The sequence below is a fragment of the Pristis pectinata genome, chromosome 29 (genome assembly GCF_009764475.1).
Source record: "Pristis pectinata isolate sPriPec2 chromosome 29, sPriPec2.1.pri, whole genome shotgun sequence".
Taxonomy (NCBI): domain Eukaryota; kingdom Metazoa; phylum Chordata; class Chondrichthyes; order Rhinopristiformes; family Pristidae; genus Pristis; species Pristis pectinata.
In genome coordinates, this window is record NC_067433.1 from 16,852,198 (window position 1) to 16,872,516 (window position 20,319).

Genomic DNA, 20,319 nt, shown 5'->3' on the forward strand with positions numbered 1-20,319 from the left:
CCCTCATTCTACAGTCACCCACCGATATTCGGAGCAATTTACAACTGCCGAATAATCTGTCGATAAGGATGTCTCAGATATGAGTGAAACAAAAAAAAAGTATCCGGGAGGCACCCTCTTGGTTACAGGGTGTAGCTGCAAATCTCACGAAAGCAGTACCTAAAGGCAGAATCAAACCTCGGCCTCTGTACCTACGAGGCTGTTCCTTTCCTGATCCTCATCACTTATCTTTAAGTAAATTAAACGTAGAATGCACTGTTTTAATATGCTCGCAAATTTATTCGTTCTGAGGTCACATACGTCCGTTAAGAACAGAAGAAAAGGGGAGCACGGTTGAGCCACCAGACACCACAAACCTGCTCCTCCATATAATACGATGATGAATCATCTATGCAGGCCTAATTTTAACTTCCGTGCACCCATAACCCTCAAATCAAATATTTAATTACTTCCACTATAAGTATATCAAATGATCCAGAGGCCTAAACCCTATGTGGCAGTGAAGTCTAGGCAGTAACTGCCTTCTGAGAGAAGAAATTTCTGTACAGACCATTGTTCTTTCTACAGCCCCTTATCTTGCACCCATGCTCACTGCTTTGTGATTCTTACCAATGAAAAATTTAAAAACAGCCTGTCTTGTCCATTCAGGTATCGAATGTTTGAATAACCCACGCTATATCCCCTCTCCAAAAATAATCGCAATATACCATAGATTGTGATTGCAGTGATCCCGAGGTGGAGTTATTGTGCAGAATTAATCGAATGACAAATGTTGTGAAGAACTGGTTTTACTATCTCTCCTCTTCTGTCCCCAGTTCAAATAGTCCTGATATTACAAAGTCAACATTAAACAAACGGATCGCTTTACTTTTTTTTGTTGCCCCGGAAACAGTAGTCTCTGGGATCTGGGTGTCTCCCACATGATGTGCATGCTTTGCCCTATTGGTTAGTATTGAACTACATCATATGATCACTCGTGTTGATGAACAATCGGGTTTTCAATTTCATTGTTTAAATAGCAGTTTGTATCTCGCGTTCTCAGTGGCTAGCAACAAATTATGCTAATATCCTATCATGGGATGAACAAATGCCAAAAAGATAGATGCATTCATCAAGCAGGTTCGACGGACTGTACGACCTAGTTAAAGTTTAGGCAGCTGAATAAAACGGAGCTGCTTTTCGTCTCCTTGGATTAGTATTTCGGCACCTCCCACACCCTGCCTGTAGCACTGAGACAAAACTGCGCTTTGTGGGGAAGTGTTACGTCGGGTAGCTGCGAAAAAATGATATTTGTATTTGGCATGATACTTGTCCTGATGTTACCTGTCAATGTTCCATTCATTCACGGTTCAAATTTCCTTTACACTTTTATTATTATCTTATTTATGTCTCCAAGCATACTTCAGATGTTTTGAAAAGTCTAACACGGTATTCACCAGCATGCGAGCCCCCAAACACCTGCCACACACCACCAGAATACCAGGGAAACATGCAAAATTCATCAAACAATTTATTTTGGTGCAGGATAAATGCAATAAAAGCATCCTCCACCACTGTCACTGACGAAAAATCTTGATGAACAACGCATTGAAAACTATTTCATGTAAAAACGTTTGTTCACACAAACAAAAGTCATCATAAAATTCACGTAAGTACTTGGCCAACATATCACTGACAACTGTTGGATAAAAAGTGACAACTCTTGGCATTGCATTTAACCTGTCTTTAACTCTGTGTTTACTTCTCGCTGTCTTGGTGAATCAGCCGGCATAATCAAAGACCCCACCCACCCAAGTCATTCTCTCCTCTCTCCTCTTCCATCGGGTAGAAGAATAAGGAGCCTGAAGGCACATACCACCAGACTTAAGAACAGCTTCTACCCCACTGTGATAAGACTATTGAACAGTTCCCTTACACAGTGAGATGGACTATGACCTCAAGATCTACCTTGTTGTGATCTCGCACCTTATTGCACTGCACTTTCTCTGTAGAAGTGACACTTTATTCTGTACTGTGACTGTTTCTACCTGTACTACATCAATGCACTCTGTACTGACTCAATGTAACTGCACTGTGCAATGAATTGACCTGTACGATCGGTATGTAAGACAAGCTTTTCACTGTACCTCGGAACAAGTGACAATAATAAAACAATACCAATAACAATACCTTGATTTGAGCTTCCAACCCCAAATATTTCCGCGAACAAACAAGGTCGACCTCAGTACCATGGCTTACTTTTGCTCTTCCATCTGATTATCCGTTGTTGAAACGCCCTTCTTGAATTACCCGGGTCCTACTTAAACATTCGGAAGATTTCCTGATTGCTTCACATCCTGCAACTTCATCATGACCTTCCGTTCAGCCAAAATTCCTACTGCCTCAACCTGGTACCAATCTCACTCCTTCGTACATCCATGCTGTAGGAAGTTTACTGTGCTTCAATATTCATATCTTTCATCGCACTTTGAGAGATTCGAACAATCTCGAACATGGATTCACCTCACCCTGATATTTCAACAATCGCAAATTGTACCTAATGTTGAGAAATCAACGGTTCTCTAAAATTGAGCATAATTTGCGGAATCCTTCCCAGCCCTCAAATTCCTCTTCGCAAACCTGTCCTCCCCGACTTCCTTACTTCCTCACTAAAATACTCAATTTCTTTCTTCAATTTCTCTGTGTCATTCCTTTGATTTTCAGTATCACATATCAGAAAACCCACTTGAAATCCGTACGATAGAATAAGATTTATTTTACAATATCACAATTTATTAGTTTCCAATTAATAAAATTCTCGTTTCTCTGCCTAATTAGATTGAAGCGAACGGATCTCTGAAATTTCTCTCACTTTGTCGTACGACGTGGACACTCCTTTTCAGCACACAACCCACATGATGAATAAATTTGTGAAGATACCGTTACGCGGTTTAGAAACCTGATGCGTCACAGCTCCAGGGATTCCGCTTCAATGTTGACTGTCTACCTGAATTTTACACATTCTAGCCGATACGACTCCGTATTCAGGCTTCAATCCACATCCCCATGATGCGCAGGCTGGTAAATTAATTTCCCACTGTAAATTGCGTCTTATATGCAAATAGGTTGTACAGTCTGCTGGGCGTATATGCGGGGCGACTCGTGGGCGGAATAAAACGGAAATCCAACAAAAGCGGATTTGATTTCTGACCGGGACTTGGGGAGCCAAAATTGCCAGATACGTAACTGCATATCAATGACTCTTAATCTCTCGAGTTATGATCAATGGTCACATCATTTTGCAAATACTTATTTAAACCTTTATAACAATATTCACCTGAACACAGGACACCAACGCCGATGCTGTCAGAGGAAGTAGAATTCCAGGTGCATGTTCTACAATTTCGGAGATGCGACTCGTTTCCATCACACTGAACTTCGTTCACCCACACGGGCCGTTCACTCTCTCCGTACCTTGAGTAGTTGTAGGCGGATATGGCGGAGCCGCAACCCAGCTGGCTACAGACCACGTTGGAGTCATTGATATTCCAAAAGTTATCCTGCACTCTTCCCCATCTACCATTGTAATAAATTTCGACTCGGCCGTCGCAGCGACTTCCCCCATTGTCCAGCCGCAGAGACCAATCTGCATCTACAAAATGAAACATTTTTGATGAAACCGTTCAACTGAAGCCAAAATATTCCAAAGCTGAATTGCAATGCTTGTTTTCTACACCAATTGCCCACATCTCATTCCGGCAGTTCACATGCATCAGTCACCTTCCCCGCTGCATACACAAAACAGCGTCGGGAGATTTCTGTCCCTAATCTCGGGAAATCAGTCCAACAACAAGAGGTAGGCGGGCTATTGAAGACAAACCAGTAAATAATAGCCACTGGTATGTATTGATTAGAACTGAATGCAGTACTCATGTTGAGACCAGACCAGTAAAAGCGTGGTAGCGTGGCCGCGGTCCTTCGGAAGTCTCGCCTTATTTTATTCCGCAACAGTGAAGGAGAGCAGCCCAAGAACCATTTAACTTCAAGAAAGAAAACATTTGCCTCTTATCCTTCCAAACGGAAAGGTGCACATCTAATATTGACAGAGTTCCTTCTTTATATCGCCGATTTTATAGTTGAGATTATTCAGATCATACTACCTCTCATCACTCTGCCAACAACATCTGTGACTTTACACATCTTGGCAGCAAATATAATTTCTCTATATTTGCGGATTGTAGCCGCGCGCCTAAAATTAGAATCCTGCAACATTAATTGCTGCCGTTCTCTACTTTTACCAAGATCACTTTTTCCAACTTTCAGAATTTTGCACTGCAGAAAGGTTAGGCTGTCTGGATCTAACAACAGGGAGATAACCACATTGTCCTTTCCTTGCGGGTGGGGATGGAGAATCATCAAGTAATTTCGTCTGAAACAAAGTTGCCACAAAACAACTGATTTGGTCAATTGTTCAAAAGGTCGTTGTTGTGAAAATCTCTCCGACCAGCGAAGAGTTTGTGTGAATTCAACAGATTTTGGCGACTCACCTGTGCAGAAGAGGCCGGCGTCATTTCTGTGTGAACAGCTAATCTGACCCCAGTCTGAGACTGGACAGTCAGATAATCGGGACTCATTCCCCCGACAAAGGTACTGCTCCTTCCACATAGGCCCGCTTCCTTCGTCAAAGTGAGCGCCTCCGAGAGTTGTGTTTACTGCACCGCATTGTAGATGTTCACAGACCACGGCAGCATCTTCCAAGCTGAAGTACACATCACAAAGTGTCCCCCACTGGTCTCCGTGTTGAACTTCTACCCGGCCAGAACATCTGTCCTTCCCACCTACGAGTCGTGGTCCATTTGTCCCTGTTTTATCAATAAATGAACACAGTCAATTACTCACAACAAAAATAGAAGAAAGTAGTAAAACCGAGAAATGTTTGTTTTATATTTCAAAGCGATCGATTTCCAAGCCGTCTGTGCAGGAGGAAGAAAAATAAACAGTTTGGTGCAGCTGCGTTCTTCATGTCGGCAGGCCGGGATCAATTGTTGTCAGGACATGCGTTTCATCATTTTGAAATCTGTTAAGATCCCGTTTGGAATACACCAGAATGACGACCATCACCTGAAACTTTGCATTATGCAGGTGGCAAGAATATTTTCTTGCAAGCATTCCAGAAAAAGTACTCCTGACCTTGTTGATGGTTTCCAATTTTATCTCCTTCAACGTTTTTTTCCTATCGAAGAATACAATCTCGTGTTTCAGTACTGTACTCCACTGACCATTCTGTTGCCCCCTCACTAGCTGGTATGTATCGTTCAGCAGTCACTTGGGATGCTCAACATTGCTCACATACTCACTTAGCTTAGTGCCAGCATCAAGATTGGAAATATTAAGTTTCGTTCCCCCAGTTCTGCCATCAATATAGATCGCGAATAGTTGGCGCTAGGGCACTTATTGCTGCTGTGTCCCGCTAGACAGAACCGACATCCTCTGAGGGAGATTATCAAAAGCTTTATGTAACCTGAGAATGCCATGTCCAAAGTTCCTCCTTACCCACCTTGATAGATACATGCTTTAATGTGTTCCTCAAACATGACTTCACTTTCACCAGTTCAAAATGACTCTGCTCATTATTGTCGAAGTAATTCACATCACGCATTGTTAGATATTCCATCATTCCTCCTGCGACAGATGCCGGGGGAATAGATTGGAAGTTCAGCGTTTTCACTTTCCCTCCTTTCTCCAAGAATGAAAGCACGTTTTCAACCCTCTAATCTGCAAGAGCCATTACAGAACCTATGTATTATTGCAAAGTGATACCAGTGAGCCATTAATTTCCTAAGCCAATGATCTCAGAATAGTCGGATGTAGGTCATTGGGATCTTAGAATTTACAAGTCTTCAGGCTCATTAGACTTTCTGGTATTATTTTGTCACTGAAATAATTTTCTCATTGTCAGTGTGTGTTTGGTTCTCCAGAAAGTTTACCTCACCAACATCAGTTTTGCAAGTACTTTTGAAGTTGAATATTAATTAGTTCCCAAAACTGGTACTCACCAGAACAGATCACACTGACATCATCACTGTGCTTGCAATGATGTGTTCCTGAAGAAACGAGACAGTCCGACAGGTTTGACTCATTGCCCTTACACTGGAAAACATCGCTGTGGATAAGACCGGTTCCCTCTCCAAAATGAGCTCTTCTCGGCACAGACAAAGCGACTCCGCACTGAAGCTGACTGCACACCACATTAGCCTTATTCATATCCCAGTGCCGATCACACACGGTTCCCCAGGTTTCACCAATCTGCACCTCCAGTCTTCCGGAGCACTGGTCGGCACCGGATACCAGTCTTGGAACTCTGTGACCTGAGAAAGATATGAAAAACTGTCATGAAAATCGCAATTGTAAGGATAATTTAAAGTCAAATCCGACTGAGTTCAGTACAAATCTGGCTCTGAAAGCAGTGGGGGGGTTCCGGTCTGGTCTCGTAACGATTCCTTGTTTTCTTTTTTTCCCTCCTCCGCGGTATTTATCCAATTCTGGTGGAAACATTTGGCACTGGACGAACGGTTTTCACTCCCATGTTAAAAGGCGACATTGCAGAATATATTAAAAGTATTGCTCTCATTTAATCCAAATATATCTATTGTCTTCACAGCGATTCAATAGCAAGGATTTGGAAACGTTGACCTTATTTACGAAATTCTCTGCCCTGATTAGTTTATACAGCATTGATGGGTTTCCTGTCAAGTTTCCAGCAGCAGCAATTATTCCTTTTTTTCATCCAGAAGGAACTCGGGGCAAGGATGTGAATAAAGGATCATCCCCATTCCACGCCACCGGTGTATTCGACCTCTGAGCGAAAGAAAGTGATCCAAGTGATTGTTGAACAGGTTGCACAGCAGCAAATTGACTAAATATTGTAGATAGATGCGCCACACGAGAATAGAAGGGAAATACTCTCGCGAAAGAATACATCTAAGCAAAATATGTTCACCATCTCTTCGAACTGATACAGAGGCACAAAATAAAATCAAGTGTTCTAATTTTTGTGTTATATATCCTTGGACTAATAAATAACACAGAGGAACAATATGTTGGGATTTCACAAGGATATTCTTGCAGAATCCTATTCCAACTGACGAATTAATGTTGTTGAAATGTACAAAGCTGCTGTGCTGAACTTGGGAGGAAGAGCATAAGAAACAGAAGGAAACTAGACCAATGGATCCCTCCGGACTGCTCTGGCATTTAGGAAGACAACATCCGGCGAATCCCCTCAGCAAAGTTTTCCTGCGTTATCCGCAGATCCCTTGATTCTGGGATTCTGGGATAGAATTACACATCGGGGAGAGAGGCCCTTCGGACCATCTTCAGTCCATACTGACCAAGAAGTCTCTCAGAGATAATCCCATTTGCCTGCGTTTTGCCCATATCTCTCTAAACATTTCCTGCCCGTGCAACTTTCCAATTGCATTTAAAAACTACCTAATCATACCTCCCTCTACCACTTCACCCGGCACGCCGACCATATACTCACCAAACTCTGTGTGAAAACCTCGCCCGGTATAAGCCCTTTAAATTGATCCTCTTTCACCTTAAAGCTGTGCTGTCTGGTGTTAGCTTTCCCTGCCCTGCGGAACGTTCTGATTACCTCCAATTCCTACGTCGATAATGATGTTATAAACATCTACCAGGTTACCCCTCAGTCTACTTCACTACTGTGAAAGCAGTCACAGCCTATCCAATTCTTTCCTTATAACCTCAGCCGTCCTGTCCTTACAACGTCTTTCTGGTTCTTTTCTGTGTCCTCTCTAACTTCATAACATTCTCCGAATAACGTGGCGACCAGATCTGCATGCAATACAACAAGATATTCCAACTCCTCTACTCAGTGTCTTGACTGATGAAGCCAAAATGTCATAGGCCTTCTTCAACACCGTGTCTACCTGTGTCGCCACGTCCGGTGAACTATATACCTGTACACCTCGGTCTCTCTGTTCAACTTCACTACTCAGGGCCCAGCGAATCACAATGTATTTCCTGTCCTTGTTTACCTTCCCAAAATGTATTGCTTCGTATCTACCTGAGCTAAATTCCATCCATTGTTCCTTTGCCCACTTTCAAATTTGAGCTGAATACTGTTGTAGCCACAGACAACCTTCGGCACTGTCTACTACACCAACAATTTGACGTCATCTGCAACCTGAATAATCATGCCATCGACATCCTCATCCAAGTTTTTCATAGATATTACAAATAAAAGGCACCGAACCGCTTGCACACCACTGCTTCCAGGTCTCAAAACTGAACAAAAACTCTCTATAACCACCTTCTGTCTCATAATACCAAGCCAATTTTGTATCAAACTGGCCATCTCACTCTCCATACCACATGAGCTCAACAGGCAGATCGTCTGGCCTTGCGGGACCTTGTCAATCCCCTGCTAAAGTCCACACAGACAACATCTACCACTATTCGTTCGTCGCTACTCTTGGTCACCTCTTCAAAAACTCTGTCAAAGTCACAAGACACGAATTACCGCACACAACGCCAACATCACTTCCGCAAATGCAGAGAGATGCTTTCTCTGAATCCCCTCTCAGTAATGTTCCTACCAGTGATATTGGGCTCACCAGTCTCTACTTCCATGACTTGTCTTTGCGGCGCTTCTCAAATAAAGGCATGTCATGAGCCCACTCCAGTCTTCCAGGACCTCACTCGTGGTTAACAGAAGTACACAAACCTTTGCCAGGGCCCAAGCTAAGTCTTCCCTTGCGTATCACAACGTCCCAGAATAGTATACAAAATTCTATTGATCTCTGACATTTACAAATATTGTAGTGAAGAACCAATCAAACCACAGGTTGCAGGTATTTTTTTTGAAGCAACGCAGTTTATAATGCTGTAACATACAAATTCCATTAGATTCACATTGACGAGAACAGAAGTCACCTGGAAGAAACAGTTACATTGTCCCATTTGATCTCTTAAATGAGTTCTAATTTTAGCGTTATGAAGTCTTGCAGCACAGAAGTTCGACCTTCGGCCCTCCATACACATGCCGTCTGTTTCGCCCAACCTCACCAATCCAAATTCCCCGATTGAGGTCCGTATCTTTCTGTACCTTGCGTTTTCAAGTGCCTGTCTCACTTTCTCTTCGACGTAGTTATTTTCTCTGCCTCCACCTCCTCCTAATGGCTGTGCTTTTCCACAGATCATCCGCTGTCTGTCTGAAAAACGTCCCAACAGATCCCCTTTAAAACCGATCTCCTTCGACTTAAACATTTACTTTCTTGTTGTCGATGCACCCAGATTGGAAAAATAATAATCCGACTCCCTGTCCCATCTTATCTTCTCATAAATTTATACATCTCTATCAGGTCAACTCTCAGCGTTCTTCACTCAGATGTAAACAAACCCAGCTTACACGATCTCTCCGCAGAATTCAATTGCCCCATTGCAGGAATTTTTGTCAATCTCCACTGCTCCCCCTCCAGCACAATCACATGCTTCCCATTGTGCCACCAGAACTGCACCTAGTACCACATGTGTGGACTGACCACTGTTTTGACCAACCAGTGTGATTGTATCTGACTCCACCACCGTTGCCAGCACCGTTCCCTGTGGTACACCAATAAGTGAAAAACAGCACTTCACCATTATCTTCTGCCCACTGTCACGCAGCCCATTTTGGATCCAACTGGCTACCTCGCCTTGGATTCAGTGTGCCTTCACCTTTTGGACCTTGTGACAATCCTGACAGAAATTTCAGCAGAAAATCATGACCGTCCTGTCTTCATCAGCATTAGGCGTTAGCTCCTCCAAAACCTCAATCAAATTAGTGACCTGAGCATCATTGTGGTCAAGCCTGACCAGCACCTGTAATCAGCCTTGACTCTTCCGTGCATGACTCTCCAATGATACGGAAGCAAAGGCTCTATCTCCTTGGCAAAACGGGGGTCAAAGAGCTTGACTTCAACTGCGTCTTGCCCTAGATATCCTCAAATGTACCAGATATGCCGAATGTAAGATTTTCCCGTCAAATGTGAAGAAATCCCTAGTGAACGCACTGCCCGATTGAACTCAACATGTCGTCAAATTCTGCCAACTCGTACTCACTAATCGCAACGTGCTACAACGGAAGAGGCTGGGAATAGAACAGATAGACACAGCCAGGAAAATTCGACAAGACCTACTTTTCACAATATCGCGTCCTTCTTTCCTGCAGAAAATTTACCGAAGCACTCTGCGAACTCAAGTGGAGAGTCAGTTGCGTGTCCTGCCATGCAGTTTCTACTCCCACTGCTCACAGAAAGCGTTCAGCCATTTCTCAGGATCTCCTGAGGCACAGAACTCTCCATGTCTGTTCCCTGTTCAGGAAGTCCTAATGCAGGGTCTCGACCCGAAACTTCGCCTTACAACTTTAGCCGCAGCAAATGCTGCTTGATCCACTGAGTTCTTCCAGCGGTCTATTTCTTCCACCCTCCCAAGTGTCATCAGCACAGATCAGAACTTTCTACGAAACTGACGTTCCAAAATTGCATCAATACTCAACCTTGCTAAAATAATTCACATTTATGTCATTTGGGTTCCGAGTTTTCTAACATATGAGGAAACATTGAAAGTGCTCATTTCATAAGATTTGAAAATCAATATAAAGCGATGCAGATGGTGGAAGTGTGAAACAAAGAGAAAGTGCTGGATCACTCAGCAAGTGGGGCCGGAAGTGTGGAAAATGCGCTGATGTCAATTTGCAGAGCTGGAGGCGGTACAGGGTTGAAGGAAATCATGTGTGCATTTGGTGCTGGAATACTTGTCGCAGGGAAGTTGGCAGAACAGTCAGCTGTGGAAGTTGTGGCTTTGCCAGAACCAGGGACATGCAGACTTTAATTCGTCCTTGTACGAAAAGGTCCCAGAGAGCTCGTCCGCCATGGTATTCGCGGCAGGTAAGGCAGCGTCTTAAACCAGTGCTGTTTGGCTGTATAATTAATATCATATTTTCCATCAGACGTCGTAAGCAGCTAACATTTACTAATCATTTGGACAATGCTCATTTTTGTTATCATTTCCTGAGGTGGTGCTGCAAGGCCTCAATAATGATCAGGCATGCGCCCATAACTGGTACGTAGCATTTGTGCTGCACAAGTGCCAGGAATACAACTGGACTTTAGCTCTAGTCATCTCACCTTGACAAACTAAACCTCCAAATCACAGCATCTGAAGCATGGCCAGAAGCTGGACAAGACGAGATACAGAAATCTGTGGTGAAAACATTTGATCAGCGTTTAATTACCTTGTAGCAAATGCCACAGCTGTTGGCACCGCAGCATCTTTCTGACATCTATGTGTCAAAACTCAGGAACGTCTGGAAATGCTTACATGTATCAGCTCCGATAATACTTGAGATCATTCAGGACAAAGCAACTCAACTGCCTGACTCCATATTCACAATCCTAAACACTCCTCCCATCATGCTGTTCACCCTTTCTCACCATCTCCGCGAATCTTGACAGCAGTATACCACCTCGAGTAATTGCATCGCACTTACTCTGCAAGGTTGCGAAAGACACAGCACTTCACCTCGCAGAAAGACAAGAGCCACAAAAGCATTGGTTCTCTACCACCCTCAGATCTCCCACGAAGCCACATACCACACTGACATGCAACTATTTCCTCGTTCCTTTATGATCACTCCGAATACATCCTGGAAATGTCTGACTAAAACGCAACTAATTGCAGCAATTCAAGAGTTAGACACGACACTGCAGCCCACTGGCAGTTACAGATGCGCAATTGTCAGTGAGCACACAGCGACGCTCGGGTTAATGTATTGAGCACATTCAAAACATTCACACTCGGTGACACTCACCCAGTATCATGTCCACATTTCGAAAAATACTGCAAATGCTTTAAATCTGATTTTGAACAAAAGTAAAACTCATCACGTCAGGCAGCATTTGGAGGGAGAAATGCAGAGTGACTGTTCCATGTCCAAGATACCGCGTCCGAACTCGGAACTATTGAGGGGAAAGGAATTTGCAGAGAAGATGGAGCAAAGGAAGGTGTTAATTCTGTTTCTCCCTCCACAGATGCTGCTTGAGGTGCTCATTGATTGCAACATTCCCTGACATTATTTCATATTTCCAGCACCTGACTTTTTCTCATTATCGTTTTTGTTCTCCAACGACGCTGCCTGACCGGGTGCACTTATTTGTGGAGAAAAGGGGACGTGTCGTTATAGAGCCGGATAAATCATTAGGGTTATAGATGGGGTAAATACACAGTCTTTTTTCCCAGGGAAAGGGAATCAAACACTGGAGGGCATAGCTTTAAGTTGAGATGGCAACGATTTAAGTGTCCTTGAAGGGCCAGTTCTTCAGGAGTGTGGTGCGTATTCGGAACGAGCTCCCTGAGGAAGTATTTAAGGCAGGGACAAAAATAACATGTAAATATATTGAGACAAGTGCATGGAAAGGAGATTGTTCCAGGGAGACGGGGACAATCGTGAGCAAATGGTATGAGCGTAGTTTGTCATCTTGGTCGGCAGGAATAAATTGGGCCGAATGTCCTATTTCGGTGCTGTATCATTCCGTGACAATGTCTGAAGCTGGAACTGGGGCAATAAAAGGCTAATATGGGGGAACCAACGGGACGAGCAGCATCTGCGGGGGGAGAGGAATTGTGGACATTTCGGGTCCGGACCTGTGTCCGTCTTGACGGCGACATTTTACCTCCCACCGCAGATGCTGCTCGACCTGCCGCACCCTCAGCAGTTGTGCCGAGTGCCGAACATTTATCCACCCGGTTGGAGGTGTTTAATCAAAGTCACAATTTGAGTTCTGCGACACAAATTGTTAACCCAACACGACGGGAATAATCGCGACACCAACTGGGTTCAGTTTCCCGTCAATCGCGGCGGGGGGTCAGTCCGGGTTATTTTACATCCGGGACATCCCGCGAGTCATCAAACCGGCGGCACCGAGGAGACAAAAGCCTGAAGTTTACTTGTGCAGATAACGCCGGCATTGTTGGAGGATGAATAGGCATAGCGACCCCATGAACCTGATCTGCACTCCCGCAGAGCGGCCTCGCTCCCGGAGCACTGAACGTTCGACGTCATAACGGTTCCGGACCCTGCCCCAAACTGAGCTCCGCCGGGGGCTTTCAGCGCGGCGCCGCAGCCCAGCTCCCGACACACCACAGCCGCGTCCTGCAGTTCCCAGCCGTAAGCATACACAGTTCCCCAGATTCCCTTGTGATGAACCTCCAGTCTCCCGGCGCATCGACTGCCCCCATTCACCAGCCTCAACTTCACGCTTTCTGGAAAACATTAAAAAATAAAAGATCAAAAGTTAACGCCGGTTTAAGCCGCGGGTCAGTCGGCGCTGCAACACACCGCTCCCTGCCCACCCCGTCCCAAATATTCACACTCCGCATGTACCGCGTGATGGTCACCCAGAATCTCAGGCTGTGGCAGAGCCCGAATGAACTATTAAACGTGACAAAAGCAGGCAGTAAGCTGGTGAACGTCTGGAGAACTGGGAAGAAGGCGGCTCCCAGGTTATCAAGGAGAGCTGCTCACTCCTCTTCATTCACCGGAGAGAGGCTGATGGGCTTCTCGGTTCAGTGTTTCGCTGTATTCAGTCTACATCAACCGGGCAGAGGAACCCAATATTGGTTGAAGGTGTGAAGGCATTTCTGGAACTGGACGCCAAAGTAAAAGTAATCGAACTGAAACTTCACATCAGGCCACTCTCAGCACTCAGAGATGGGACGAACAGTGGGAGTTGCTCTGAGCTGTGGGACAGTCTCAGCGGAGTAGTTTCTCTGCCGGCTGCCCTGCCGGGAGCGGACTCATTCTCGCTCCGCGTGAAGGCAGCAGTCACCTCTCAACTGGATCTTCAGAAATAATCTGTCTCAGTAGCCCAGCCCTTCTTACAGTGAAAGTTCAGCAAGATTACCTGACGGGTCAGGCTGACAATCCCCGGGACGGCCTGAAATGAGAAATACACAATTAGATTTGGCTGTGGGAGGAGTGTTGAGAGGAGGGGTTGCGATGTGAGGGCGGAGGAGGGGAGGCGGGGCATCAAACTAATGAAACTATCAGCCGGAAAAGTCTCAACTATAAACTTGAGCGGAATATACCGAACCGTTACAGAAGGGTGGTTTCACCTTCTCATCTGTTTGTTTTTAACGAAAGTATAAATGAGCCTCGGCAGCTGTTAATGCGCATCTTGCCTTCTTTGTAAAGATTTCTGGTTCAGATCTGCTGACATCTGGGCGTATTCACTCCTTGTGATGCCCGTGGTCACGTCTGTTTCATTCTGCTTCTCTGCAAGACCTGAGGATGGCTGCTGATGGATCTGCTGCTTTGAGATGCAGGGAACAATATAAAAGAGAAGTCAGGCTTTCGGCCCCTGGTGACTCTCTTAGCCCGTTTGTGACCTCTCAAATTAGCGCAACTCCACTGGCCTTTCAATGTTCCCCTGGAAATTTGTTCTGATGACATTCTAATTATTTATTCCAGTGGGATGGTGCCTTATGCAATCAACGGTGAAGCGACCCCTGTTTGTTCCCTTGCATTGCTTCTGTTTGTGGCGCTCATTCTGTCGCAGGCTTCGATTCTTATATATTTAAATTCAAAATGCAAACCAAAATGAACTGATCCGAATGCCACCCTCTTTCATCTTAACTGCTTGTGTTCTGACACTCATTGATTTCCAGATATTGCGAATGAACTGATGTCATTGCCTCCGCTAGGTCTGCAATGTTCCATTTTTCCTCAACAGATCCTGCTGCATAAAAGGCAATTGACCTGATCCCAGACCACTGAAGATACTCTGCTCCGACATATCCTACTTTCCAGCTGCTCCATTTAGTCATGGCGAACCTATTTTAAATCTTCTGATTTGTTTGTAGAGAATAACCCAGCGTTTATATATTGGTTCGTTCATACGCTGGATTATCCAGAAATAGCAGTGCATTTTGTTCTCATGCCTGAATGCTATTGTCACCTTTGGTCCAGTGACAGGCACTGCCTGACGCATTTTCTGTTTTCTTCTAAGGAACGGGAAAAGTATGTTCATGTTCACAACCTCAAGGAGACTGTAATAATATTTTGTGAACCTTGTTCGCGATATTGCCGCCTGTCCAGTTCACTGACTCGCGCCAACTCAGACTGTAGACAAGGAAATGATTGATGGACTGCAGAGCACCTTCATTGCTGAAGGGTTATGTCTCACTAAGTCAAAATATTTATAGATCCAGTCCAGTTGAGGATTGGAAATCATGGGGAATATTTTTGTCTGGCGTGCATAAAGACCACGTAATTGTTTCACGCAAGTTGAAGCAATATCATTCCATCTCCTACTGTTATTTTCCCCTACAATATGTATAGTGTAAAACTAACTTACAATTCTTAAAAGCAATTCTTAATTCGAAATTTATTTCTTAAAACCAAACTTCTAAAACGACAAAAGGAGGTCATTCAACCCCTCGGATCCATGTCAGGTCTGGAAGAACAAGCTCATTATTTCCATTACTCTCCTTATTTCCCTTCATCCTGCATTCGCTACATTCCACGAATGCCCATCAACTGTCCTTTGTCTCCTTTTTCTCATCCCACGAAGAATAATTTTTAGCAGCCAATTAATTTATCAATCAGCAAGGCATCGGCATGTGGTGGGAACCAGAACACGCGGCAGAAACCCCAATAGATCACACGCACAACGCACAAATTTCACGCAGGCAGCTCCGACGGTTAGACTCAAACCGGAGTCTCTCCAACTGCACGGTCGTAGCACGACCAGGATTGCGTGGAGGATATTTCCAGTTCGTTCAGCAAATTGAACCAGTGCATTAAGGCACCAGAGATCTGGGTTTAGTCCTGACCTCAGGTGCTGTCTGTGTGGATTATGCACATTACCCAAGTGACACTCCGGTTTTGCCCACTTGCCAAAGACGAAAGTTATGTTCAGTAAAATGGCCACTGTAAATCGTCTCTTGTATGTAGGTTAGTGGTAGAATCTGCGGGTGGATGTTGAGAAAGAGGGACATTTTAAAATAAGATTAATTTGGAATTGGGTTGTTGCTGTTCGGCGCAGACTCGATGGGCGGAGGGGCTATTTCCATGTTGTTTGTCTCCATGACCTTCTAACTCTATCTTCCGACAGTGAAATTAAGTCATCAGTGTTTCCAAGGTGAAATATCACGGAATAAAATGTTGTCATTTAAAGAGCCGCAGAAGAGAGTATATTTAAATGCCAATGTACATTGCAAATTACGCAAACTCGATTGATATTCAATTCAATTGCTGTTAGTAAGTTAATTCTGAACATTAACTGCAGTTTGCATTAGAGTGACATTCAGCATCGTTTAAAAACCTCTAAAAATACTTTACACATCTCAATGCCATAATGGTCAGTTTCCCTAAGAGTAAATCATTTGCAAGCGACATCTGCGATTAATTCAGACATATGCCTTGCATTCTGTTTTTTTTAAAAAAAAAATAGAACAGCCAATTCAAAAAACCAGCTAAAAGTCAAAAACACTCGATAGATTAGGCAGCTTCTGCGGAAAGAGAGACAGAGATCTCTTTTTATTCCGTTTTACTTTCCACAAATGCCGCCTATTCTGCCTGGACGTTAACTCTGTTTCTCCTTCCTTTAATACTACTGTTCGCCTGAGGATTCCTGTTCTATGACAGGGCTAACATTAAACATTTAACATAAAGTACGTGAAAGGAGGTAAAGGAACCATTCGCAATTTATCACGAAAATATACAGTCTGCGTTTAACCTGGACGGGGGCCTAAAGGAATGTGGAGAAAACTTCAACATCTCAGAAACTGCGAAACTTCACATCCACAGAATTGATCACGGGGAAGTGCACTGAGGAAATGGTTTGTTGCTTTTCTCCGGATGAACATAAGTGCAAATTGGAAAATTCAGTTTCATAGAAAATATCACACATTTGGGAGTAATTAAATGAACTGCATCACTGTTTGCAAATTTCAGTGTCATCATCCTTCGAACATTGTATTTAAGAATAATACCAAAATTAATGTTAATTTTAACAGTGTTCGCTCAAGATCAGATTGAGTTTAATAATGCAAACTGTGCAAAGTCTTTCCAGAAACATAATGATAGTCTTTAAACTCGATCACTTCACTGGATCAGATGGTTGTAGATTGAGCTCTAACTGATACTTACCAGTGATAGGAATGTGTGCGCGCGTTCAGTCAGTTACAACTGAAGGTTTGGCTGCTGTTCACACTAACCGAGTTATGTACTCCCGAATCCGCGGCACTGTTTTCCAACAGTGACTGCTCCCCAGTTCTGATAACCTCAGATAAATAATCTATTCAGAAATACAGCACAAAGGAGCTGGGGGCGGGGGGGGGCGCGGTTGGCGTTATGGATGGGGTATTTAGTGATTCTAAAGGAATATACTTGCTTTGTTTCGGCGCAAATTTCACGGTTTGCTGTTTGACAAAAACATCAATGGGAAGTTAAAACGTGTTAGTACATGTAATGTAATGGAAATACATGTACTCTCACCGGCAGAATGGAGCACTTGCCAACGCAAGGGAGAAATAACAAACATTCCAAAATAAGTAATTAATTTAACTGCAAAGTAGATACCAAACTTCATTGTTCTCTTTCCATCGTCATGAATTTGAATAAAATCACCCTACTTTCTGATCCATTCTGCCATTGCACTCTAATTATGAAAACATATTCAGAGTTGATTTGGACAGGTGAGTGATTCGCAAGGGCAAGACATATTCCAGCCGTTTAATATACCAGCATTGTTTCATCACAATATTAAAACTGAGAGACAAACAATTTTTACTATCCATACTACTCAACGTTCAGTAACAAAGCTATGAATTTACGCGATTGTAGATTTTAATAATAAGCACCGTGTGAATTGACAACCGAATACTTTCAATATTTTCACTAAACTCACAGTTCCAGATCTGCAACACAATTAGTGCCAGGCAGGACCGCAGCATTCTCCCGGTGGTCAGTTGCAGCAATGGTTCCAGAACTTCAACCGAGCAACCACTGTGGACATAGAATAGTCTCTCCAAAACCTTCTGATACTCCAATTGATCTGAAAGTTGTTTCTCCGACAACTGTTTTTCACAGTCTCTGATGTTTCTCTCCAAACAACCAATAGGTTTTCAGTGCGATTGAAGCGTGAACTGCAGTTTGCTGTAACGCACCAATGAGGAAAGAACCTGCCCATTAATGGATTTGACAGGTCCATCTTCTTTCATTCGCCTTCTTGTGAGAAACCAATGACCTGAGATAATCTAAGAAGGAAATGAGTCACCGACCCTATAAAAAAAACGTTTTGTCCACGCAGTTTACCGCTCTGGAAGACATTGCTCAGCCCATTGCAAAGATTATATTCCAGCTCACATTGGCGTTCTCCGTGACCACACTTCTCTTCATTTCCCACAGCTTCACCACCACCGAGCTTGGCTCTTTGGAAAAATAATTCAGCGATCCTGTCCCCACCCATACTCTCATCAACCGTTTGCAAACATCTCACAGTGCTGGGTGCCGGTTTAATTCCTTTTCCTTGCTGTCCAGTATCTATGTGAGAAAAAGAAAGCAAATATTTCATCTCCTCGTCCATCATTATCCAACCGTGTCTCTCAATGTCCACACATAATGTCTTACGTTATTTACATACAAAATGACTAAAAATAATGATGTCACATCCCCCCGTCATAAAAATTACTTTGCAAACATTTCTCAATATCCCGGAAGGGAAGAACATCGTCCAGTGCCCGTGATCATTTTCACGTGCCTTGAAAATGATCCATAATTGTGGGCTCTCAGCATCCCTCCATTACGTTCCCTGGGATCGTTATTTCCCTGTCTTCGTTTTATATTTATTTCACTGATATTCTCTCCCGCTCTCCCTGTCATTCACCTTGGCTTAAATTTTTTCATCTCCCTCAATTCATTATCTTCGTCCTTCTCCCCACTTTTGAGTGAATGGTGTAATTCTACCACAAACTGTTGACTGAGAGACATTTTTGCAAAATTTCCTCCAATGCAGGAAAGAAGCTCAGCTGCGAGGTCACAAGGAGTCTCCAATATGATATAGAATGATTAGCAGTTGAGAAAATGCAGCAGAAATGAGGAATCAGAACCGCTTGAAAGATTGTTTGCAAGGAAGGCAGGCTTCACGGCCGCGACCATTTTGATCGGGGCTGCTTTGAGTTGGTAGTGTAGCTGGTAGGTTAAAGTGCTGGCTTTGGTGAATTCCAGGCTTCATTGAAGAGGGTAAGTATCAACAAGGTAAGTGCAAGTTAGGTTGTTTGCTTCTCCTTAATTAAAATAGATTCTGTTTTATAAAATATGCTGTAATGGCTGTCAGTGGAGTGGTGTGCTCCAATAGACAGAAGTAGGAGATCAGGGAGCAGTTAAGACTCCTGAAGACTTTGAATGCAGGAGGTGTACACAGTTGCACCCGTCTCAGCAAAATGATTCAATTGGAGCGGTAGTTGGACACATTGACGTACAGACCAAGGCAGAAATATTTGCAGATAATGGATTCAGGGAGGTGGTCACAGCAGTGGTTCAGCCAAAGAGATGTTAGACTGCCGGCAGAGGCCTGTATGTATTCAAGCAGTCTCCTGCGGCTATCAACCTATCAGAGAACGATACCATTTTGGATGCTTTTGCAGTGGGCTGTCCACTCAGGGGAAAATAACAGTGGCAGTCAGAAAAGTGGCATCACGCCTGAGCAGGGTAGTACAACATCCAGTCCAGCAAAATTGATTGGTGATTCTATAGTCAGAGGTACAGACAAGCATATATGTGTCCGCAAATGAGACTCCACGATTACCTGTTGCCTCCATGGTGCCAGTGTATAGGATGTGCTGAGTGGGCAGAGGACGTTCTAAAAGGGGAGGGCAAGCAGCCCGGGGCCAATGTTGAGAGGGTCAGCAACATTATGTTCCTGGGGGTTCACTTAGCAGATGATCTGACCTCCACCAGTAACATTGCAGCCATCGTTTAAAAAGCCCAGCAGCGGCTTTACCCCCTCCGGAGACTCAGAAAGGCAGGCTTCCCTATTCCATACCTCATCACTTTTTACAGGGACACCATTGAAAGTATCCTGACCTACTGCCTCACCTCCTGGTTTGGTAGCTGTAAAGCTTACGAACAACAGCAGCTCAATAGGATGGTGAAGACAGCCAGCAGGATCATTGGTGCCCCTCTTATTTTTTTGATGGAGATCTATCAGCAACGCTGCGTTCGCAGAGCTACGGCCATCATTAAGGACTTTCATCACCCTTCTCACGACCTGT

The 20,319-nt window shown here is 43.9% G+C and overlaps 1 protein-coding gene across 1 annotated transcript in view; it reads right to left on the reverse strand.

The window, feature by feature from the left end:
* Positions 1-20,319, reverse strand: part of LOC127584170 (deleted in malignant brain tumors 1 protein-like) — a 40,068-nt gene that overhangs the window by 2,937 nt on the left and 16,812 nt on the right. Inside the window, exons 4-7 of the mRNA XM_052040751.1 lie at positions 12,991-13,294; positions 6,036-6,347; positions 4,527-4,841; positions 3,454-3,631 (exon numbers count right to left, since the gene is read on the reverse strand). Of these exons, the coding sequence (XP_051896711.1) occupies positions 3,454-3,631; positions 4,527-4,841; positions 6,036-6,347; positions 12,991-13,294 (1,109 nt within the window). The remainder of the gene's footprint in view (positions 1-3,453; positions 3,632-4,526; positions 4,842-6,035; positions 6,348-12,990; positions 13,295-20,319) is intronic.